Consider the following 25,428-nt stretch of genomic DNA (forward strand, 5'->3'; position numbering starts at 1 on the left):
ATGCGCTATGCACAACGTGCCTGCAACGCGCACTGTGTTGTGTGTGCGACATGCGACGCGCTGTCTACAACGGGCGACAGGCTGTGTGCGATGTGTTGTGTGTATAACATGCAACGTGAGGTCTACAACTTGCGACCTGTGATGCACGAGCAACGCTCGACGTGCTGTGTGCTACGTGTTGTGCGTGTGACATGTAAAGTGTGACGTGCGACGTGCTGTGTGTTCCACGTGCAACGTGTCAGTGTCATGTGTGTGTGTCTCAGTGTCGTATGTGTCTCACTGTCATGTGCCATTTTGTGTCATGTGTCGTGTTGTGTGCATCGTGTCTGTGACATGTAGTGTGTGCGTGCGTGCGACGTGTTGTGCATGGGCATGTGAGTAGTGCGACATGTGCATGATGTGATACGTGCGACATGCGTCAAACTATGTGTGTGATGTTGTGTGTGTGCGACGTACATACAACATGCTGTGTGTCGTTGAGTGTGTGTGAGATGTGTTGTGAGACGTGTTGTGGGTCATGTTGAGTGTGAGACATGTTGTGGGTCGTGTTGAGTGTGTGAGTGTGACGTGTTGTGGGTCGTGTTGTGTTGAGTGTGTGTGTGTTACATGTTGTGGGTCGTGTTGTATTGAGTGTGATATGTTGTGGGTCGTGTTGTGTTGAGTGTGTGTGTGTGTGTGACATGTTGTGGGTCATGTGTGTGATGTTTTGTGTGTGATGCTTTCCGTGTCGTGTTGTGTGTTTGTATCGTGTGTATTTTTGTGTGTTGTGTTGTGTGCCGTTTTGTGTCATCGTGTGTGTGTGACGTGTGTGCGTCCGCGCCTTCGACATATTGTGCGTGTCCGTGTGGGAAGTGCGAAGTGGGATGGGTCAACTTGCCACCCCCTTCCCCAACACTTTAGCCCCCTGTCCTAAACATGACCCTCCCCCCTCCCCAGGGTGCTACTGACACTAAAACGACCTAAAAGACCCCCGACTGATCACTATTGGCTGCACCCCATTGCCACCCGCACTTCTATGCTGCTGCTGGCCAAACCCTCCCCCAAAATCTAAACCGCACCCCCTACCCGGAACCCAACTGGAACCCTGACCCCATAACCTGCCCCCCAACTCGAAACCCCTGAACCAAAACTGTAGCCCAACCCTCACCCCAACCCGAACCTCCAGCTCTGAACCCAGCCCCCCGAAGCCTGACACCGCTTTAAGCCAGAGCCCAGTTCCCCATTCCCACCCTGGGCAACAACAGTGCAAACCACCCTCCTGCCCCCCGCCCAGGAATCCTGCTTCTTACCACCCCTTCTTTGGAAATGAACCTTTTCTTCACTTGTATCCCACACACCTTCATTCTCCTTTGAGGGGTTATTTAGTGACAGGGGTCTGCACAAGGCAACTCTTTGCTATCACAGCGTAACAGGACACAGAGACGTGAAAACAGTGCAAACAACATTCCACGAGTTTTCAGGAGGTTTAAACACCCAATACATTTGAACATTTAACAGTCGCTTCGATCTCTACTAACACACACATCCGTTGGCCTGAATACACTCTGACACAAGCTGCTCTTTCAGCGTCACACCTTGTACAAACATTACTGCAACAGCGTGTAGGGCAGCGTGACCCCCGGGGGTCTGTGAGCTGGTTTCAGGGCGTCCGCAGGACCCCGCAGCTTGGCCTCCCCGCCTGTTCCACCCACCGCCTGTGCTTCCCCGGAGGGATCTCCAGACTGTCAATGCTGCCCGGAGCTTCCCTTCCCTGCCAGGCCTGAGCAACCAGTGCTTGTAACCAGGCCACTCACAGCCTCCCCGCGGGGAGCGTATGGACACAAACCGGCTGGAGAGCAGTTAGGGCAGGAATCCCTGGAGACTCGGGGAGCACCTTCAGCGGATGAGGGTGACACACCCCACAGGAGCTGAATTTCCCACTCGGGTCTAAGTCGTGCCATGTGGATGGGGCAGCACGTTTGGGAGGCTCTGTTTGCTGCAGTGGATCCAGTGGGGGTCGATGTCGTGGGGGTCGAGTGAAGACCCACTAAATTGACAGCAGAGCGCTCTCCGGTCGCCGTTGGGACTGCGCCGGGAACGGCAGGAGGAAGGGAAGTCGACCGAAGAGCGTCTCCTGTCAACCCAGCCCAGTGTAGACACAGCAGTAAGTCGACCAAAGCTTACCAAAGTAAGTCGACCAAATCCAGTTCTGTTATTCATGCAGCAGGAGCAGCGTAACTTAGGACAACTTACTGCGGTAGGATAGAGTCATAAATAGAAAGGGAAGGCTAACCACCTTTAAATCCCTCCTGGCCAGAGGAAAAATCCTCTCACCTGTAAAGGGTTAAGAAGCTAGGAGAACCTCGCTGGCACCTGACCAAAATGACCAATGAGGAGACAAGATACTTTCAAAAGCTGGGGGGAGGGAGAAACAAAGGGTCTGGGTCTGTCTGTGTGATGCTTTTGCCGGGGACAGAACAGGAATGGAGTCTTAGAACTTAGTAAGTAATCAAGCTAGATATGCGTTAGATTCTGATTCCTTTAAATGGATAAGAAAATAAGCTGCGCTGAATGGAATGGATATTCCTGTCTGTGTGTCTTTTTGTAACTTAAGGTTTTGCCTAGAGGGATTCTCGGTGTTTTGAATCTAACTACCCTGTAAGGTACTTACCATCCTGAGTTGACAGAGGTGATTCTTTTTACTTTTTCTTCGATTAAAATTCTTCTTTTAAGAAACTGAATGTTTTTTTTTATTGTTCTTAAGATCCAAGGGTGTGGGTCTGTGGTCACCTATGCAAATGGATGAGGATTTTTACCAAACCTTCCCCAGGAACGGGGGAGCAATGTTTTGGTGAGAATTTTGGGGGGAAAGACGTTTCCAAACAGCTCTTTCCTAATAAAAAACCCGGTTAGACTTTTGGTGGTAGCAGCGAAAGTCCAAGGGCAAAAGGTAAAATAGTTTGTACCTTGGGGACGTTTTAACCTAAGCTGGTAAAAGTAAGCTGAGGAGGTTTTCATGCAGGTCCCCACATCTGTACCCAGCGTTCAGAGTGGGGAAGGAACCTTGACAGATAGACACAGTGTGAGGCCTGAGTTTCCCCTGCAGTCTGGATGCTCAAACACCGGCTTGGCAACACAAGTCAGCAAGCCCAAGCCGCATAGAGACAGGCTCAGTGTGCAGCGTGGACAGACCCTCAGACAACCCCAGTATTGTCAAACGAGGAAATCCTGCCTGTGTTTTGACTTGCTGGTAGAAGAGCCGAGTGACATTGGAGCTCACCGAGCTTCACTGACCAACGCAGCGCTCCAGCACCTGAGCTCTCGGGCTCCCTGCTGAAAGAAAAGCTGAAGGAGCGACCAAGGTCAAAGAGAGGTGCTCGTCTTTGGCCAAGGGCAGGGAGTCCCACCCTCAAAGCGAGAACATTTCTCTCTTTGTCTGTCTGAGTTGGGGCAGGAGTGATAACACGTCCTCCTGCATTGGCTAAATCAGAGAGTAGTTTCTGACTGTCTTCTCAAAGACAGGGTGCGAAACAGGCCTCAAACCTGACTGAGTGGAAACAAGAACGATGCAGCTCGACTGAGCCAGCTGAGACTTGAGATGTGCCCCTTTGCTTGAGTGAGGGAATGACCTGTGAGGGGACTGGAAACCTGACCGGCCAATTCTTAACTTGCACTCTCTCCGCATCTTTCCTCTGAGTGCCGTCACGGTAGCTTCAATACTCCAGCACCGGGCGCCCTGCCAGCTCTGGGCCCGACAAGCTTTCCTTGGGATTGGATTCTGGAGAGCAGGGGGGCAGGGAAGCAACAGGTGCATGTGGCTCCATGGTGAGGTTTTCCTTGCAAGATGTGTGTGAGTCTGTGTGTGTCGGAAGCACTGAGTGTGGCTCTCCCTGAACCCACAGAGGGCGAGGGTGGCGGGAGCGAGACAGTAGAAGTATAAAGGGGCAAGGACGGGCGTAACGATGATGACTGTGTTGTGTTTCATTCCTTAGATGTGGGGCCATCACCCTTCTCTTTAGCCTTGTCGTATCCCAGGGGTAAAACTCGCCATCTGTCCAGCTACAAGGGCGTGTTTGTGTTCATTCCTGCGAGCCACACAGGGGTCTGATGTTGCTGCTTCCAATCCTCTGGCTCTGCTGGGAGAAGGGGCAATTCAGGCCATAACTGAGCTGAGGGAGGGAGATGAAATAAGATGGGTCCCAAAGATTGATCCCTGAGGAACTCCACTGGTAACCTCCCTCCTGCCTGACAGTTCACCTTTCAGCAGGACCCGCTATAATCTCCCTGTTAACCATTTCCCTATCCATCTTTCAATTTTCATATTGATCCCCATCTTTGCCAGTTTAACTAATAATTCCCCATGTGGCACCATATCAAACGTCTTCCTGAAATCTTGGTCAATTAGATCCACTGCATTTCCTTTGTCTAAAAAATCTGTTATTTTCTCAAAGAAGGAGATCAGGTTGGTTTGGCATGATCTACCTTTTGTAAAACCATCTTGTATTTTGTCCCATTTACCATTGACCTCAATGTCCTTAACTACTTTCTCCTTCAAAATTTTTTCCAAGTCCTTGCATACTATAGATGTCGAACTAACAGGCCTGTAGTTACCCGGATCACTCCCCCCCCGCCCTTAAAAATAGCAACTATGTTTGTAATTCTCCAATCAAACGGTACAACCCCTGAGTCGACAGATTCATTACAAATTCTTGCTAATGGGCTTGCAATTTCATGTGCCAGTTCCTTTAATATTCTTGGATGAAGATTATCTGGGCCCCCCGATTTAGTCCCATTGAGCTGTTTGAGTTTCGCTTCTACCTCAGATATGGTAATATCTACCTCCATCTCCTCCTTCCCATTTGTCATGCTACCATTATCCCTAAGATCCTCATTAGCCTTTTTAAAGACTGAGGCAAAGTATTTGTTTCGATATTGGGCCATGCCCAGATTATCCTTGACCTCCACTCCATCCTCAGTGCTGAGCGGTCCCACTTCTTCTTTCTTGGTTTTCTTCTTATTGACATGGTGATAGAACCTTTTACGATTGGTTTTAATTCTCTTTGCAAGGTCCTTCTCACTTTATCCCTTCATGTTCTGACCTCAAGAAGGTAGCTTTCCTTGCTGATCCCTCCCATTTTCCACTCCCTGTATGCTTTCTCCTTTTTCTTAATCAGCTCTCCGAGATGCTTGCTCATCCAGCTTGGTCTACAACTCCTGCCTGTGAATCTTCCCCCCTTTCTTGGGATGCAGGCTTCTGATAGCTTCTGCAGCTTTGATGTAAAGTAATCCCAGGCCTCCTCTGCCTTTAGATCCCTAAAGTTCTTCAGTCCAATCCACTTGCCTAACTCATTTCCTTAATTTTTCAGTCAGCCCTTTTGAAATGAAAAACCCTAGTTGCAGATTTATTTTTTGGTGATCCTTCCGTTCAGTTTGAACTGAATTAGCTCATGATTGCTCGAACCAAGATTGTCCCCTACAACCATTTCTTCTAGGAGGTCCTCACTTCTCACCCAAACCAAATCTAGAATGGCACCCCCTCTTGTCGGTTCAGCAACTACTTGTTGAAGGAATCCATCAGCTATCGCATCTAGGAACATCTGAGCCCGATTATTATTACTAGCACTCGTCCTCCAATCTAGATCTGGGAAGTTAACATCTCCCATGATCACGCAGTTTCCATTCGTATTTACTTCATTAAAAACATTAAAGAGGGCTCGATCCATATCCACATTAGATCCCGGTGGTCTCTAGCAGACTCCAAGTACTATCCCAGAGGAGTCTCGAGTAGTTCTCTTCCCCAGCGTCATTTTTGCCCAGACGGACTCTGTCTTCTCCATTCCATCGCTGATTTCTTTACATTCTACCTCCTCATTGATAGACAATGCTACTCCACCACCTTTACCTTTATTTCAGTCTTTCCTAAACAGCACATACCCTTCAATACCCGTAGTCCAGTCATGACGACTATTCCACCCTGTTTCTGTTATCCTGAGAATATCTGGTTTCACTTCCTGCACCAGTACCTCTAGTTCCTCCATTTTGTTACCAAGGCTCCTCGCATTAGTGTACAAACATCTTCATTTTTGTTGGTTTGGCCTCCCTCACCTTCTTTACCCAATGAGGCATGGTCATTCTACAGCCAGTAGAACCTATTAGACTGGTATCCACACTGCCCTTCCTCCTTATAGCCATTCTCCTACCCATGGCTGTATCCTTTCTTACTTTGTTTTCTTCCCTCTCAAGGCTAAAATCCGGCATGGAGATTACCTGGACATCCCCTAACCAACCATCTCCCCCAGATTCCTAGTTTAAAGCTCTCTTAATCAGTTGTGCCAGCCTCCATCCTAGAAGTCTATTTCTTTCCCTACTCAGATGAAGTCCATCCTGAGAGAACTGTCCTCTGTCCATGAATGCCTCCCAGTGGCCATACATCCCAAAGCCCTCCTTCTAGCACCACTGCCTGAGCCATCTGTTGACAGTCATAATCTTGTCACGCCTTTGTTGCCCTTCTCCAGGAACAGGCAATATCCCACTACAGATCACCTGAGCCTCGATTTCCTTAAGCGTCTTCCCCAGCCTAGCACAGTCTCCCTTAATCCTTTCCAGCGAGAATCTAGCTGTATCATTTGTTCCCACATGAAGGATAATTAGGGGATTCTTTCCCGTTCCCTTTAGGATCCTTTTCAACCTCAGATCTACATCCCGTATCTTAGCACCTGGAAGACAGCACACCCTTCTATTCTCTGGATCAGCTCTGGTTACAGGCCTGTCTAGTCTTCTCAGTAAAGAGTCCCCAATCACGTAGCCCTGCCTTTCCCTGGTGACGATGCTGTTCTCCAGTCTATCCCCTGTTCCCTCTGGCTGCAAGTTCTTTCCATTCCTATTCTCCCTTGTAATCCTTTTCTACCCATCCTGTATCCTCCTGGGGCTCATATTTGGTGTAGTCTCCATTGACTCTTCCCCTTTTCCTATAGGACTAGCCACTCTTCTCTTCCTCCTTGCCCCTCCACCTTCAGTGACTACCTGTTGAGCCCCTTCTTCATTTTCCAACTCTCAAAACCTATTCCTGAGCTCTATTTCTCCTTCACGAGCCCGTCGTTTCCTCTGCCTGGTTCTTGTAGTCACATGCTTCCACTGACCACTTCCCTCACCCAGCAGTCTCCCCTCAGAATTTCTCAGTCCTGCTTCCATCTGCAAGTCTGAGCTTTTCCCTTCAGATACCTCATGTCTTTGCTCCATCATCTGCTCAAACCCCTTTCTAAACTCAACCAGACTTTCCACCTGCATCTCCAAACCTCAGATCTTCTCTTCCATCAGCTCAAGCAGACGGCATTTCATGCAGACAAAACTCTTACCAGGTCCCCCCTCCAGGATCATGGACATACGGCAGCTTCCACAGCCAGTCATCTCCATTGTGTCTTCCACGACATGAGTCACTCCCACCGCTGCCTCTGTGTCTGTCATCACCTTCCCACCTAAATCCTGTTCACCTGGGAAACACCCAAACCCCACCCCCCACAGCAACAACAAACCCCAAACAAGCACCACAAGACAAACTCCCCCTCAGACTCCCCTGTTTACAGCCCTGTTTGCTGGCTCCTGTGCCACGGCCTGACTGGCTGGCTCCCTTCATAGGACCCTGAGTCAGAGAAGCCGGGGCCCCAAATCAGGGATCAACTTCTCCCCCAGCACAAAGCCCCCACAAGCCTCGGCACGTACACATAATCCCAATACACAACCAAATACCAACACCTTCTCCCCCACACCATTCACAGCTGTTGGTGGGTCCTGGGGAAACCCTGGTGGACCAGCGGGGGGGTGGGTGTCTGACGGGGGTGGGTGGGGTGGCAGGGGGCGGGGAGGGGCCCAGCTGGGAGGTGGAGGGGTCTGTGTGGTGTGAGCTGTGGGAGGGTAGGGGATGGATTGGTGCTGTGGGAGGAGGAGAGGGGGGTTGTGGACAGGGGGCGATTGGGTTGTAGGGATGGGGACTGGGTCTGGCAGGGATGTGGGGGAGGGAGAGGCTATAGGGGACCTGGATCGGGGACTTGGGTCAATGGCATGGCTGCGGCTGTTGAGTTGGGTTGGGAGGGGCAGCACCATGGCAGCCCCCAGGGGGACACAGCATGGCTGTGGGGGGCTGTAGGGAGGGGAGGGGTCTGTGGGGTGGGGTGTCTCAGCTGGGTGGGGTGGCTGCGACATGTGGGGAGCGGGGGAGGCAGAAGGGGGGCCGGGGGCTCTGAGCCGTTCTGGAGAGCCCCCGGCCATGCCCCTGCCGTCCCCCGCCCCCCGCAGCCTCCGCTCCCGGCGCCGCCGGCCCATGCTCCGGGCAGCGGGGCGACGAGCCTGGCCGACCCCGGGGCTCTGTGCGGTGCGGCCCGGCGGCTGGTCCTGGGGCTCCAGGCAGCGCGGTCAGGGGGCAGGGAGCAGGGGAGGGGTGGGGTAGAGGGCAGGGGAGTTCGGGGGGTCAGGGGCTGGGGGGTGGATGGGGTCAGGGCAGTGAGAGGGCGGAGAACAGGGGGTTGAATGGTGGCAGGAGGTCCCGGGGCGGTCAGGGAGAAGGGGTGGTTGGATGGGGCAGAAGGTCCGGGTGGCAGACAGGAAGGAGGGGGGGGGTTGGATGGGGCAGTGTGGGGCTGTTAGGGGCAGGGGGATCTGGAGCCCCTCAGGGAACAGAGGGGTTGGATGGGGCCGGAGGCCCGGGGCGGCCGTCCGGGGGCGAGAAACAGGGGTCAGATGGGGGCGGGGGCCGGGCCATGTCTTGCTGTTGGAGGAGGCCCAGCCTCCCCTAACTGTCCCTCCGTACAATTTCTGAAACCCGATTTGGCATCAGGCCAAAGTTTGCCTGCCCCTGGCTTAGGGCCTGATTCATGCAAAGACCCATTGGGAGTGTGTGAACATTGCCCCATTTCTGAAACTGGAAACACCCCCCTGCACAGGGCTGGGAAAACAGAGCAGAGCTCTGGAGCCTGAACCCCCTCGTCAGAGACTGCGATGAAATCCTCTCAGCATTGGCATCCTGACAGCAGGAGTATCTGGCTGTGTCGACTCTCTCCTCAGGCCCTGAGCGACCAGCACCCCAGCCAATGCCTGAGATGACGGGGCGTCCAGGATTTCCCGGTTTATGGATCTTGGGTAGCAGATAGAAGACCCCTGGTCGGGGTTCTAGGGGTGGGTCTGTGCAGATTTGTTCTTGTGCTTTTTCAGGGAGTTTCTTGAGCAGATGGTGCAGTTTCTCTTGGTCACCCTGAGTGGGATCAGAGGGGAATGGGCTGGAGAATGTGGAGTTGGAGAGCTGCCGAGCAGCCTCTTGTTCATATTCCGACCTATTCATGATGACGACAGCACCTCCTTTGTCAGCCTTTTTGATTCGGATGCCAGAGTTGTTCCTGAGGCCGTGGACGGTGTTGTGTTCTGCACGGCTGAGGTTATGGGCCAAGTGATGCTGCTTTTCCACCACTTCAGCCCGTGCTTGTCGGCTGAGGCACTCAAGTTGAAGTCCAGTCTGGCTGTTTCGACCTTCAGGCAGAATCCTTCTTTTTGTCGTGTTGGTCGGAAGGTCTCTGTGGATTAGTGTGTTGTTCAGAGGTGTGTTGGAAATATTCCTTCCGTCGGAGACGTGGAAAGTCGGATTCCAAGTCACCGCAGAACTGTATCATGTTGGTAGGGGTGGAGGGGCAGAAGGAGAGGCCACAAAAGACACTCACTTCCTGGACACTAGAGTGGTAATAAGTGATGGTCACATAAACACCACCCTATCCTGGACCGCTATGCTTACCTACATGCCTCCAGCTTTCATACAGACCACATCACACGATCCGTTGTCTACAGCCAAGTTCTAAGATACAACCGCATTTGCTCCAATCCCTCAGACAGAGACAAACACCGACAGGATCTCTATCAAGCATTTGTCAAGGTTCCTCCCCGACTCTGAACTCTAGGGTACATATGTGGGGACCTGCATGAAAACCTCCTAAGCTTACTTTCACCAACTTAGGTTAAAACTTCCCCAAGGTACAAATAAATTTTATCCTTTGTCCCTGGATCTCCACTGCCACCACCAAACTCTAACTGGGTTTACTGGGAAACGTAGTTTGGACACGTCTTTCCCCCCAAAATCCTGCCAACCCTTGCACCCCACTTCCTGGGAAAGGTTTGGTAAAAATCCTCACCAATTTGCATAGGTGACCACAGACCCAAACCCTTGGATCTGAGAATGATGAAAAAGCATTCAGTTTTCTTACAAGAAGACTTTTAATAGAAGTAAAGAAATCCCCTCTGTAAAATCAGGATGGTAGATATCTTACAGGGTAATTAGATTCAAAACATAGAGAATCCCTCTAGGCAAAACCTTAAGTTACAAAAAGGACACACGGACAGGAATAGTCATTCCATTCAGCACAGTTCCTTTCTCAGCCATTTAAAGAAATCATAATCTAACACCTACCTAGCTAGATTACTTACTAAAAGTTCTAAGACTCCATTCCTGTTCTGTCTCCGGCAAAAGCATCACACAGACAGACACAGACCCTTTGTTTTTCTCCCTCCTCCCAGCTTTTGAAAGTATCTTGTCTCCTCATTGGTCATTTTGGTCAGGTGCCAGCGAGGTTACCTTTAGCTTCTTAACCCTTTACAGGTGAGAGGATTTTTCCTCTGGCCAGGAGGGATTTTAAAGGGGTTTACCCTTACCTTTATATTTATGACAGCATTCTTCAAACTACAATCCCCACCTGCTGAAAGGAAGAATACCCAGAAGTCACCTACTCCAGGACAGGCCCAACAAAGAAAGGAACAGAACGCCACCAGCCATCAGCTTCAGCCCCCAACTAAAAGATCTCCAGGGCAGGATCAAGGATCTACAATCTATTCTGAAGGACGATCCCTCAATCTCACAGATCTTGGGAGACAGGCCAGTCCTCGCTTACAGACAGCCCCCAAACCTGAAGCAAATACTCGCCAGCAACCACACAACAAAAACACTAACCCAGGAACCTATCCTTGCAACAAACCCATTGCCAACTCTGTCCACATATCTAGTCTAGGGACACCATCCTCGGACCTAATCACATCAGCCACACCATCAAATGTGCCCAAATCCATTTGTTTGTCTCTAAGGTGCCAGAACTACTCCTCGTTTTGTTTTTGTTTTTTGCTGATACAGACTAACACGGCTCCCATTCTGAACTAAATGATTGCATCTCTCCCCAAAATCAATCTATAAACACAAAGAACACCCTGGAGACCAGGCCTGTAAACGTTAGGAAACATCAGAGTTAATGTGACGTGTACATACTTCGCGCAGTGCTGTTGTGCATGTGTGTTATGATACAGACTCACAAGTGTGGCCTTGAGGTCAATTCCCTGCCCCCCACAGCATCAATTTCCTCCAGACTCCCAAGGGAAGTGGTGCTTCCTCCATCCCTTGATGAGATGCCTTTCTGGAGTCTGCTTTGGTCCAAAACTCGCGACTGGGCCATGCAGGAGGCCTGTGATGTGTAGGGGGCCAGATGAGATGATCTAAGAGTCTCTTCTGGCCTTCAAGTCTCCAAATCTCTGCAAAACCGCATGTGGCACATTGAGCATCCTCTGATGGTTCCACGTGTGGCCTGCGTGAACCCTTGCACGACCACTGAGTGTGTGGGAGTGACCCAGGGGGAGCAGCTCAAACACGCACAGGAGCCGGCTCGGGGCAGGACATGAGCCCTGCAGGGCAGGGGTGGGGGTGGCAGTGACATCACAAGGGCCTTTTGCAGCACTCATCTGATTGGTGAAAGGAGGTTGGGAGGCGGTGACCTCACAGAGAGTCCACGACAACGGCCAGGGAGGACAGGCTGCAGGGCAGGGGGATCTCAGAGACTCCCGGGGCTTTGCTGCAGGGAGTCTCCTTCTTGAGGTGTCTCCTTGAGGACTGAGAGAGAATTCAGGGTCTCGTATGTGAGCGCGAGGTGGAGCCTCTCTGGAGTTTTCTCCCTTCCCACTGCTCATTGAGCGAGAAGACAGACGTCCCTGTGGAGAAGGGAAGAGTCCCGGAGAGGTTTGGTACCGAGGCAGCCTGATCCACCCGGTGCTGGCCAAATTCTCGACACGGAAAACAGAAGGTTAAGGTGGGACAATTTTCCCCCAGCTAGGCCTTTGTCCCTTCGAGTCCTGGGGGTTTGTCTTTTTTGGTTTCCCTTTTCCTGCTTCCCTCCCTCCACTGGCGAGGAGGGGGCTGCTCTGTAGCCCTCATGGTGGGAGGCCTCCCAAAGAGATGGGACAGGAAGTGTGCTCTGAGAGTGATCCTCACCGGTGACCTGAGCCATCCCTGGGCCATCTGGGGAACCCTGAGCCCACCACCAGAGTCTCCACGCTGATTGGCTGAGCAGGGGGTCTCGTGGCAGGGAGGAGATTCAGGACTTTGTTGTTCTTGTTCAAGGCCCAGCAAATGAGCCAGAAAAATTATTTGCTTGGTGAATTGTTCTCCTTCTCGCTGCTGATTGTCTCTGAGCCGTTCCTGGTTCTCGCTGCTGTTCTCCTTCTTCTAAAAGACTTGCTGAAGAATCAGTGTGAATGGTTGTTGGTCTGTAGCTCATTCCAGGTCCGTTTATTCAGTGTGTGAAACTCCAGACTGATGGTACGTTTGAAAATCAGGACACCCGGGTCCTGTTCCCAACTCTATCCCGACAGGTTGTGTGATGGAAGACAAGGCCCTTCGCCTTTCTCAGCCTTCGCTTCTCCCTCTGTCAGTTGGGGAGAACAATCCTCTCACACCTGCCTCCCAGTGCGGGGAGGCTGGGTGTAACTCATTCGGCCAAGCATCCGAAGTTGGTGCTTTGCCATTCCTAGATTGAGCTGGAGGCACGGGGAAGATGGGGCAGGGAAACAGAGGGACCCTGGGGATTCTGTGAGGTCATTAAACCAGAGCAGAAGTTAGTGTGGGGGACAGATCTCCTGTACCCCTTCCCTACAGGGACATGCGGGTAATGTGAATGGAGGAGGTGGGGGACCAAGTCACCCTGAGGATCCTGCAAAATTAATACAACCAGAGCAGGAGAGAGTGGGGTATAGACACCCCGAACTCTCTCTCTTCTCCAGAATGACCCTGATTACCAGAACTGGGGGACTCCTCAGAGAGCAGAAGAGAGCTGGAGAGGATAGACCTGTGCAATATGGACTATATGGTGGATAGAAAATTGGTCCTCGAGCCGGTTTTGTTCAATATCTTCATAAATGATCTGGAGGATGGTGTGGATTGCACCCTCAGCAAGTTTGCAGATGACACTAAACTGGGAGGAGAGGTAGATACGCTGAAGGGTAGGGATACGATACAGAGGGACCTAGACAAATTGGAGGATTGGGCCAAAAGAAATCTGATGAGGTTCAACAAGGACAAGTGCAGAGTCCTGCACTTAGGACGGAAGAATCCCATGCATCGCTACAGACTAGGGACCGAATGGCTAGGCAGCAGTTCTGCAGAAAAGGACCTAGGGGTTACAGTGGACGAGAAGCTGGATCTGAGTCAACAGTGTGCCCTTGTTGCCAAGAAGGCCAATGGCATTTTGGGATGTATATGTAGGGGCATTGCCAGAAGATCGAGGGACGTGATCGTTCCCCTCTATTCGACATTGGTGAGGCCTCATCTGGAGTCCTGTGTCCAATTTTGGGCCCCACACTACAAGAAGGATGTGGACAAATTGGAAAGCATCCAGCGGAGGGCAACAAAAATGATTAGGGGACTGGAACACATGACTTATGAGGAGAGGCTGAGGGAACTGGGATTGTTTAGTCTGTGGAAGAGAAGAATGAGGGGGGATTTGATAGCTGCTTTCAACTACTTGAAAGGGGGTTCCAGAGAGGATGGTTCTAGACTATTCTCAGTGGGGGCAGATGACAGAACAAGGAGTAATGGTCTCAAATTGCAGTGGAGGAGGTTTAGGTTGGATATTAGGAAAAAAATTTTCACTAGGAGGATGGTGAAACACTGGAATGCGTTCCCTAGGGAGTTGGTGGAATCTCCTTCCTTAGAAGTTTTTAAGGTCAGGCTTGACAAAGCCCTGGCTAGGATGATTTAGTTGGGGATTGGTCCTGCTTTGAGCAGGGGGTTGGACTAGATGACCTCCTGAGGTCCCTTCCAACCCTGATATTCTATGATTCTATTAATATCCAGAGTACTCCCTCTGGGGTTGTGCCACCCTGCACCCCCTACAGGGAACATACAAGAACAAGCAGCAGTGAGGTGATCCTTGAAGGTTGTGAGCTCTCTATAGTGGGGGGTCTTTAGTGTACAAAGACCCAACAGATGGAGTGTGGGCCCCCTGTGGGTTTGGCTTCCCTCCTGAAAGGAGCTGGGAGGGTGTAGGACCCAGCAGCATAAGTGGGAACCCCATTTCTCAGGGGAGGGAGGGCCCAGTAGCAAGGGGAGGACCCGCTGAGCTACCTGCAGTGGGGTCTTGGTGAGATTTCAGAGAGAGGCTGCTGCTGACCCTCAGCTGTGTTTCAGGGTTTCACATTATCCAGACGATATACGGCTGTGATCTCCGGGAAGACAACACCACTTGGGGGTTTTACCAGGATTCGTATGACGGACGCGACTTTCTTACCTTCGATAAGGAGACCGTGACTTGGGTAGCAGCAGACATTGGGGCTCAGATCTCCAAGAGGAGATGGGATGCTGAAGTACTTGACAACCAGCGGTGGAAACGCTACCTGGAGGAGAAATGTATTCCCTGGCTAAGGAGTTTTCTAGAGTACGGGAAGGAGACTCTGCAGAGGAAAGGTAAGTTGGGGGACAAGCCCCACCCAAGAGGTCAATACAAGTTACATCTCCATTCCCCAGCCCCAGTTCCAAAATGGAGCAGGGGAGTAAGGGGCAATTCAGCGAACCTTGCACCAGGGATGGGTGGGGAAAGAACCCCTTCCCCACCAGCGCTGCTGGAAAAAAAGATAAGAAATTGAAAATGTTAAAAGCAGCTCACTGTAGAGAAGCTGATCAAATGAGCCCAAATTTGCAGCACACATTCTAGCTCTTCCCCTGGTGTGACACAGTAGTTATCAAGGCAATCTGCCAATGCGTGTGCATGTTAGAGTAATTTACTTAATTATGGAAGAGCCACCGCTTCTCTGGACACCAGCTTCATTCACCATGTAATTCTTCCTCATTCACTGTCTGCACCATCATATTTTCTTATGTTACCCCCAGCCCCTCTGTTCCACCATTGACGGTAGCTTTGTTCTTGTTGCCTTTGTCCAAACTTCTCCCACAGTCATTTATGTGCTTTCTTCCATGCCATCCCCTACATGTGGAATTGCCCTCCCCATACTAATCTGGAAGAAGGCACCCCTTGACCTTAAAGTTTTCCCCCTCAAGACCTACCTTTGCTGCAACACCCTCTTACTTATTCCTTGATTCTTTTATCAATAAGACATCTGATAATCACACTCAAATTTATCAGAGCTTTTTCAGTAAAGATTAATCAGCACAAACATAGAAGGGAAGAGGTTAAATGCTTTACCACTCCGACTCAGGAGGACAGTTGCAGCGTAGTCTGCTTCAAAATGTTAACTCGCTATTACCCACATATGTACCTTGTGTGTTACCATGTACACACATTTCCCAGATTAGTTAGCATCATTACACACCCTAATCTTTCCCTTCCCAAACAGTTTGCACTTGCTGTTCAAAGTTACTTGAAATTTGTACCCAGTTTTTTGCAACATACTAGTTACTTATTTCTCTCAGGAACCTCAGCAGAACATTATCTTGTCAATTGCCATCTTTACAAATGCCAAGAAGTAAAAGCCATACACAGCAGTCTAATGTATATTTCAGTGCCAACGGGCTGGGAAACTGATTTTTCAACATAAGAGTAAATGCATTTGAAATCCATAATATTGGGGTAAATAGATTTGGTAACAACCTACAAGAAATTAGCCAATTAATATTAGTTAATTTGAGGGGCAATTTAGCACTGTCACTTTTTGTTTAATGGGCCCTTTCCATCTTTAATTGGTCATTTTATCTAGTTCATTTTTTTGCTCCCTGGCCAGGGCAAGATTCTTCTCTCTTTCATATCCAGGGACTGAGAGGAGATGGGCACAAACCTAGCACATGATTGACACCTGTATCTGGAGCTTAGTGAAGCCTTTCAAGGTACTTGTGTCACTGTGGTTGAAAATAACTAACTTCAATTTCTTCTTTTTCCCAGTGCGCCCAACAGCTAGAGTGAGCGACAGGTCATCTCATGATGGCCTTATCACCCTCTCCTGTAAGGTCAGTGGGTTCTACCCCCGGGACATCACCGTGACCTGGCTGAGAAATGGGGAGAGCAGACAGCAAGAGACCTACTCTGAAGGCATCCTACCCAGTGGGGACGGGACCTACCAGACCTGGGTGACAATGGAGATTGATCCCAAGATCAAAGGCCATTATTCATGTCACGTGGAGCATGAAAGCCTATCAGAGCCACTCTCCGTCTCCTGGGGTAAGGCATTTGTGTGTGTGTCTCTTTTTTCCTTGTGGGAGAGGGGGAATCCGTTAAACTCAACCCCTGAAAAATTCTCATTTGGATTTCTAGGCTGAAGCTGGAATTTCCTCAGGGTCTGTGAGGCCCTGTCCCCTTTGGCCCTGTCCCTCTGCATCAAGTTCTTGTGCTGGAGTTGGGACCCACAGTGCCTGGGGCTCATGTCTTGCTCTCCAGTTTGCTGCCTCTGGGGCTGTTCGATACATCTCAGCAATACACTGTCTCTGAAGGGAGAAGATGAGTAATCGGACATTAAGGCCTGAAGGGACCATTCTAATCATCTGATCTGAGCTCCTGCATAGCCCAGGGCAGGGGGGAATCACACCAGGGACCCCAGCATCCAGTCTGGTCATCTGTGAGCAAACTAGAGCTCATCCTTCAGAAAGAGATGCCCATTCCAGATGTAAAGTCTCCAAGGGATAGAGAATTTGCCACATCCCAGGGGAAGCTCAAATCTGCCCCTTATTTCCAGACAGAATTGGTCTTGCTTCAGCTTGCAGCCCGGTGTCAGAGAAAAACACAGTTCTCACTCTCAGGTTGGGTGCAGCAAGTCAGATACACTTTATTATCTCAAGCAATTGCACAGAGGGAGAGAGTGCCCTAGGACACAGGGTTTCCCACACCTAGGCAGGTCTCTCTACAGATAAACAATTAGAGCAAGTATTTATACCTTTATTACAGACAATAATAAGCAACAGCTGCATATTGTTTATACATATTCCTTCATGATATCTCATTTTGCTCAATTTCTCTTATAGTCTACGTTCTATTCTTATCTAATACAAGGTCACAACAGCCTCTTTCACAGTTCTTTTCCACTCGCTTCGCACTATCCCCGCTTCTACAAATCTTGCGTTATTAAAGCTAGAGTTAGCCTGACTTCTGTTCATTTCAGAGGCCTGCATCCAAATTCCCTTTATATACTTCCACATCGGTCTCAACTTCATGCACTTGTGGTCCTGCCATGAGTGCAGGGGACGGGACTAGATGACCTCTCGAGGTCCCTTCCGGTCCCCTGATTCAGCAGGTTCTCAGAAACACGGCTCTATGGGCTCTTCATTCTTGCCCATGTGACCAGAGAGAGAGGTTTAATGTTGGGAGCAGCTTGTTTCTGTGCGCAGTGATGCTGGAAGGGAGGTATGGCCTTGGAATGGAGCGAGGAGGCAGATTAGAGCCCTGCATCACGGGGGAGAGACTCCTATGCCCCTAGCACAAGAAAGTCTAGGAATAATTTATTACAGATGGAGCTCCCTTCCAGCCATCTTTTTGCTTGGTTAATTGGGATGGGGAAAAATGCAGCATTTGGAAGTGCAAACGATTTCTGAGCGGGCAATGTGCACCGGGACTCTCGTCAGCAGACGGTTTCACATCACGATCCTGCTCCCACGTCCCTTGCCAATTTTTGTGTCATAACCCACATTTCCTTATTCTCTTCGAAATATTTTTCTTTTTGCTGTATTATCATGTGGCTCTTTCAGACAACAGGAGAAGCTGATTAATGAAACTGAAAGTGTATACAGAACGTGGGGTTTAACAGGTTTATATAAACCAAAAACAGTATTAATATTTCTATCCTCCCCTCTTCACTTCCTGCCCCCTCAAAAAACATGCATTGTGTCTGTAACTCCATTCATGGCAGGGAAATCCAGAGCTTTGAGGTCAGTTTCCAGTTTGGCACCAGATTCCCACAGTGGGACTGTTCCATTAGTCATGAAAGTCAGCATGGTCAAGGGGGGTTAGGGGCTGGGAGCCAGGACTCCTGGGTTCTGTCTCTGGAAGGGGAGTTGGGGTTAGGGGGTTAGAGCAGGAGGGGCTGAGAGCCAGGATTCCTGGGGTCGATTCCTGGCTCTTGCACTGCCTCACTGTGTGATCTTCAGCAAGTCTCCCCCCTTTCCCGTGTAGGGATGATACTGACATCCATGCTCTCCCACAGTTCTGAGGATTGGTTAATGTTATAAAAGTCTTCGAGTTTAAGTGCTAAATATTTATTATGACTTGAAGTGGTAGAGACTGTGTCCAGGACTTCCTATGGTGGGGTGCAATGCATGGTGGCTGCAGTGGAAGGGGTGGAGGGTTGCAGGACTCAGCCCTAACTTGGGGAGCTGACTGACGGATCCCTGCAGTGGGATGAAAGGGGGATTTTAGAGGTGGGGGGAGGGGGATTTTTCCCCATTGATCATTCTTTCCATTCCATTTCAGAACCAAATAATCTGATTCCCACTGTGGCTGGAGTTATCACTGCAGTTGTCCTGGTTGGTGCTATAGTCGGAGTAGTCGTCTGGAAAAAGAAACGCCCAGGTAAAGAGCCTGGGATGGGGGGATTCTCTGGACTTGCCGGGCCCTGCACACCCGCCTAAGGGCAACAGCAGTACAGGAGCCTGTGTCAGTCCGGTGTAACTGCCCCATTGCGGGACTGAGCTAATGACCCCCAATGGGAGCTGCTGGAAGGCCAGACCCAGAAACTGGGTGTGGGTTACAGTTTAGATGGGGCTAGGTTTTCCAAAGAGCTCAGCACCCAGTGCGCCGAGGTCTTTGGAAACAGTCTCATTGTGTCTTTCTCTCCTGCCAATTGTGAGCGCCTGGGACCTTGAGTCCATTACTGAGCTCCAGGGGGCTGTGCTGGGCCAGGGGCCTGGTTTCTGAGCTGTGGACACAGATCGGAGTCGGTTCCTGCCTTGGGAGCTGCATTCACTGAAATTTGCCTTCTCTCTGCAGGGAAGAAGGGAGACGGCTATGCTGTAGCTCAGGGTAAGTGACAAGAGACCCATCGCCTCTTTTCAAGTGGCCATCTCTGAACAGCCATCAGTATTTGCTTGTGGATTTTAGCCTGGAAGCACTGACAGGAGATCCTCGCTCCCACTCATAGGCCTTGTCTACACTGAGGATTTTAGGGAAATCTCCAACTATTGCTCTAGTACCATAGAATCGTAGGACTGGAAGGGACCTTGAGAGGACACCTCGTCCTGTTCCCTGCACTCATGGCAGGACTAGGTATTATCTAGACCATCCCTGAGTAACCTGCTCTTAAAACCCTCCAATGAGGGAGATTCCACAACCTCTCTAGGCAATTTATTCCAGTGCTTAACCACCTCTTCCAGTCCTCTCTCCCATCTTCCATGACTTTTCAGAGCTATTGACTCAGATATCTCCTCTGTCAGTTCCTTGACTATTCTAGGATACTTTTCATCAGGCCTTGGTGACTTGAAGACCTCTAACTTGTCTAAATAATTTTTAACTTGTTCTTTCCCTATTTTAGCCTCAGATTCTACCTCAATTTCACTGGTGTTCACTATGTTAGACATCCAGTCACTATGAAACGTTTGGGTGAAAACTGAAACAAAAAAGTCATTTAGCCCTTTTCCCATTTTCACATATTCTGTTATTGTCTTTCCTTCCTCATTGACTAATGGGCCTACCTTGTCCTTGATCTTCCTCTTGCTTCTAGTGTATTTGTAGAATGTTTTCTTGTTACCCTTTATGTCTCTAGCTAGTTTGATCTCGTTTTGCACCTTGGCCTTTCCAATTTTCCCCCTACATACTTGTGTTATTTGTTTACAGTTTTCCTTTGTAGTTTGATCTAGCTTCCACTTTGTGTAGGACACTCTTTTGATTTTTAGATCATTGAAGATCTCCTGGTTAAGCCAGTGTGGTCTCTTGCCATCCTTCATTTCTTTCCTGTGCAGTGGGATAATTTGCACTTGTGCTCTTGATAATGTCTCCTTGAGAACTTTTCAACTCTCCGGAACTGTTTTTCCCCTTAGACTTGCTTCCCATGGGATCTTACCTTAGTAAACTCAGGGAGCTGCTAAAGTCTGCCTTCTTGAAATCCATTATTTTATTGTGTTGTTTTCCCTCCTACCATTCTTTAGAATCATGAATTCTGTCATTTCATGATCACATTCACCCAAGCTTCCTTCCACTTTCAAATTCTCAACCAGTTCCTCCCTATTTGTCAAACCAAATCTAGAACAGCCTCTCCCCTTATAGCTTTCTCCACATTCTGAAAGAAAAATTGTCTCCAATACATTCCAAGAACTTGTTGGATAATCTGTGCCCTGCTGTGTTGTTTTCCCAGCAGAGGTCTTCTTCAGTAGTGTAGAGTGGCTGTAGACACATGTTCTCTAACCTTGCTCCGAGGAAGTCCTAGATGATACAAGGGTTAAAAACACCTGAACCCCATCTCCTCAATTGCTCCACCCCTGCTCTCTCTGGTGGAACTGCATGGCTTGCGGGCATGGGTCCCAATTTTAGTAGTGTAGACAAGGCGATAGTCAGGAATGTATATGGTGGTTTTGGGCTGAATTATTATCCCCCTAGAGCTGTGCTGTGTGTGGCTGAGTGTGACCCTGAAGGTGTCTGACCTGCTTTTAATGTTACACTTTTGACTTACCTGAAAGTTGGTTTGGTGCTTGTGAAATCTGGGCCTGATCCAAAGCCTGTTGAAGCCAATGGGAGTCTTTCCACTGACTTCAGATCAGCACCACTCTGTCGCCTCGATTACAACAAGTTCAAATCCCCTCCTCAATTGTCTCCTGTAATTATCTTTACCAACAGGACCAAGACTAAAAATTATGGGAAATATTTACATACGTTATTGACTGCATCTGAGGCCCTCTAATGTCTGGTATGAAGAGCCAGTATAAAGTGCACAGAGCTGCCGGGCCCTGCTAGGGTGTAGTCATCCAGCTCTCTCTCTATGCTCTCAGGGGTCCCCCAGCAGGTAACGGAGGGGGTTTGAGAAGTGCCAACAAAACCTCCGCAGAGCACCACCCTACCTCCTGCAGCTGGCCCTCAGTCGTGCCTCCTTCCCTCCTCCTCGTTACTCCAGAACAACAGAAATTCACATGCAAGAGCTTTGTTAATGGGGAGTTAAGGTGGCAGGTGCTCAGCCCTGCCCTGGGCTCCCTGTGTCCTTTCAGAATGGGAGTGTTTAATTCCCAGAAGTCAAAGGTTTGCAAACCAGGATATGCAGAGATATTATGGCCAAATTCACAGCCATAAAAAACGCATCACAGACCATGAAATCTATAGAGATTTCACCGGGGAGACCAGCATTTCTCTAACTGGGGGTCCAGACCCAGAAGAGGGTTGTGGGGGGCGGAGGGGGTTTGCAAGGTTATTGGAGGGGATCACAGTATTGCCACCCTTACTTCCGTGCTGCCTTCAGAGCTGGGGAGCCAGAGAACGGTGGCTGCTGGCCAGGCACCCAGCCCTGAAGGCAGAGCCCCCCCCAGCAGCACCCTAAACGTAAGGGTGGCAATGCCGTGACCCATCGACAATAACCTTGCTGCCCCCCTCCCCCCAGCCCCTTTTTGGTCAGGACCCTACAGGTACAACACTGTGAAATTTCAGATTTAAATAGCTGAAATGATGAAAATGACAATTTTTTACATCCTGTGACTGAAATTGACCAAAACCGACCCTGAATTTGGTAAGGTCTTAATTATGATGCTTCCCACGCAACTCAAACTCTGCCCCAGTGGGTCTGGGAATAGGAACAAGGAATAGACCAGCACCATGCCAAACCAAACTTGCCCTTGTCTGTGTGCCCAGCACCGCCCCAAATCTGCATTCCTCTTCATACCGTCCACATTGTTCGGTGCAGCGCCATTGATTAAGGCGGGAATTGCTGTTCATTGGGGGGAGGGTAACATCTGTGGTCTGCGTGAGGGACCCCTCTGGGCACAGACCAAAGGAGGCAGAGTTGAGGTTGTTTAGCAGGAGTATCCTTAGCCCAGCATCTCCTGCTTTGCCCGCCGTTGAATGTTGAGTAGTCTGGGCTCCCGTTCTGACGAGGCATGAAGAGCACAGAGCAGTGCTGTCCCCCTACAATGGTGACGTTTTTCGCACGTGAATAATGGAAATCCTGGGCAGCTGCCCTGTAGACTGATCTGTGCACCAACCAGCTCACTGCTCGGGAAGAGTCAGGTGATGACTGTTCCCTTTGGATAGGAGTCCCCGTATCTACTAACTACGCTGAAACCCTGCCTTGTGAGAGACGCTAATATACTCTCTCTTCTCCTCCTCCTCTGCACAGCAAACGACCAAGGATCTAGTGGCTCTGACCTATCTGCCAAGGGTAAGTGAGGGGGGCTCTAGCCTAGGGGTTCACTGCTCTCACTGAGGCCTCTGGAGAGAGAGACCCAGTCCAAGTCATTGGACCCTGAGTCTCCCTGGCCCATCCCCTCTAGCAAACCAGCCCCAAGGAGCAGAACAGGGGAGTTTGGGATCTCTTATTTCCCTTTTATTCACACTGGGGGTGCAGGAACAGGTTTGCAGCCAAATCCCCCTTGTTTTCGCTGCGATGACTTTAGGTGTGAAAGACGCTAGTGAGAGGGATTTCTCTGTGGCTGCTGGTACAGCGTGGGCTGAGCTCAGCTTTTGCAAGGATAACTCCAGCTGCTTCAGAGAACAGTCTCCAGTGCACTGCAGGGAGGAAGCAGCAGGGACAGAGCCCAGCCCTTCGGGCTCCAGGAACCCGGGTCTCTGACCCTGGAGCTACAAGCTTTGTCAGCGGGGCTAGAGATTTTGTCCACTGAACCCTGCAGCCACTAGGGCGACCGCCCCGACCGCAGCCTGCACTGTCATTGCAAAACATGATGGCAGGTTCCCTTTGACAGACATTGCCTGTGTTTAACTTCTGCAGCTTAACTGAGCCTGGTGGAGTCCGTGCCACGGCCTGAGGGGACCCCCGAGAGAAAGACGGATGAGCTCTGCTCTGTCTCCCTACAAGAACCAGTCAACCCCTCCCTAGCTTTTCTCTGGCAATTGGAGGGTCCCGTGTGGGATTTCTGGCCTCGTCTCTCTGCTCACTGAACCATGTTTTGCTTTTCAGGTGTCATAGTTTTCTGTAATAATGTTTTATTTGCACAAAATAATTTCCAACATTTTAATGGATAAAAACTCTGTTAGTCAGAGTTCAGTGTTTGCCCCATTCAGTGTGGGCACGCCGTCCTCTGGCTGCGCGGTGCGGTGAGCTAGGTCTGTCAGCAGTAACTGCTTGTGCATCTGTGGTGGGGACGGCTTTTTTTTCTGTCGAATTTCATGATTATAACACGGTAAATGGCCGGGTCTACTCGCAGCTGGTCGCGCTGTTGCCATCATCAGCTGAGGACGTCTGTTGGACAGGAATAAGTGTCTGCGTTTAGTTTGTAAGTGCCTCTAATGTCCTTTTCACCATTCATAGAGCCATAGAAATGCTGGGCTAGAAGGGCCCTCAATAGATCATCAAGTCCAGCCCCGATCTCAGGCAGCACCAAGTTAACCTAGACCATCCCTGACAGGTGTTTGTCCAACCTGTCCTTAAAAACCTCCAACGACGGGGATTCCACATCCTCTCTAGGCAACCTGTGTGACGAAGTGGGGTATTTTCCTAACGTTGCGTATGTATACTGTGTGCCTCAGTTTCCCCCGTGTGCTGCATGTCTAACCCAGGTGGGAGGTGGGGTGTCTGCTGCTGTAGAGGACCAAGTGTGACCCAGTCTAGCAGCCTGGACCCCAGACCATGGCCTGGGCACTTTGTAACTTAGCGACTGATGACTTGAAGGCCCATCCCAACTTGGAGCCAGCCAGTTATGGGCAGCGGAGAGAACAAAGAGTTGAAGAGAGAGTCACCTGGAGACCTGTTTGCCCGGGAAGGAAGACAGATGGAAGTGGGGCCTTGGAGGTGATATGGGGTGGGCCGCAGAAAGGAGGATTCACTTCTGGTCTGGGAACAAAGAGCGGCCTGAGCCCACCTGGATGGGGACAGACCCTGATGAACGCCCCTGAGAAGGTCTTGTAATCTGCTCCAGACGTACAATAAACCCTTCTGTGCTGCGCTGGCTGAGAATCGCTGCAGGCTCAAGAGAGGCAGGCATGCTGGAGGCTCAGACGGGCGGTACTGGGAGGCGGAGGAGAAGCCTACAGCTTAAACCCTGAGCAAAGAGTGTGACCTCATGTAGGCTCAATACTCTGAAAGGCCGGTTCCCATACGGAGCCAAGAGGGCACTGGCCTGTGAGTCTGTGACAACCTGTCCCACACTGAACTGTCCTTAGAGCTAGAGAGTTTTCCTAATGTCTAACCTAAATCCCCCGTCTCCTACTGTCAGTGCACCTGGAGAACACTTGATCACCGTCCTCTTCAGAGCAGCCCTTAATGCCGGGGTAGATAATTATTTTTTGTCAAGGTCCAAATTTCTTGGTCACGATATAGCCACGGTCCAGACTCAAGAGAAACATTTTTCACACCACAAGTGCCCTGTTCAACGACCGCCTGCAGTGCTGTGAAATGTGCCCAGGGCCTATATTGTTTATATTCTTAGTGCATTAAATGAAAAATAAAATCAAGCCATAGTATAGCCTGAAAATAACCTCCAAGAAAGATAATGAGGAGTCTGGTGGCACCTTAAAGACTAACCGATTTGTTTGGGCATAAGCTTTCATGGGCCCACGAAAGCTTATGCCCAAATAAATCGGTTAGTCTTCTTGGAGACCCCAGGGCATGGCCACTAGTTAAGTCGAGGGGATGGAAGGCAATAAGGGTCGAGGAAGTCTCCCTGCTGAAGGCCGAAGGGCTTCTTCTCAACGCCCCTTAATAGAATTTAGGCCTGGCTGGTTTGAGTAAGCTCTTTTGCTCTTAAAACAATGTTGCAGCCGCAGATAATGCCTTATAGTGTAAGGTTTGCTGACGCCAAGTTAAAGATAATAGGAGAGAGAACTACAAGGCCAGGCAGGACGTGCTGGTTGTTTAAGTTGCTAGGAATGCTTGTTAGCGGTTGCAGGAAGTAAACATTGTTGTAACCCAGATAAGGAAGGCAGAGTATTTGTGTAAAGTTTTAATTGGCTGATGTGTAGTGCAGTAGCATTAAGGAATATAAAAGTGTGTGTAATGACCTGCTCTGGGTGCAGGATTTGAGATTCTATTCTCCCTACACTTTGTTTGCAGCTGCAAATAAACTTTTCTGCTTCTCCA

The 25,428-nt window shown here is 50.0% G+C and overlaps 1 protein-coding gene across 1 annotated transcript; it reads left to right on the forward strand.

Moving 5' to 3' along the window:
- On the forward strand, nt 1–25,428 carry LOC125629606 (class I histocompatibility antigen, F10 alpha chain-like). The gene is made up of 7 exons (XM_075127353.1): nt 1–115; nt 14,414–14,731; nt 16,161–16,436; nt 18,675–18,773; nt 19,191–19,223; nt 22,513–22,554; nt 23,122–25,428. Exons 1-7 carry the CDS (start codon nt 1–3, stop codon nt 23,124–23,126), a joined length of 888 nt encoding a protein of 295 aa, XP_074983454.1. The 3' UTR covers nt 23,127–25,428.

Source organism: Caretta caretta, chromosome 4 (assembly GCF_965140235.1).
Source record: "Caretta caretta isolate rCarCar2 chromosome 4, rCarCar1.hap1, whole genome shotgun sequence".
Lineage (NCBI taxonomy): Eukaryota > Metazoa > Chordata > Testudines > Cheloniidae > Caretta > Caretta caretta.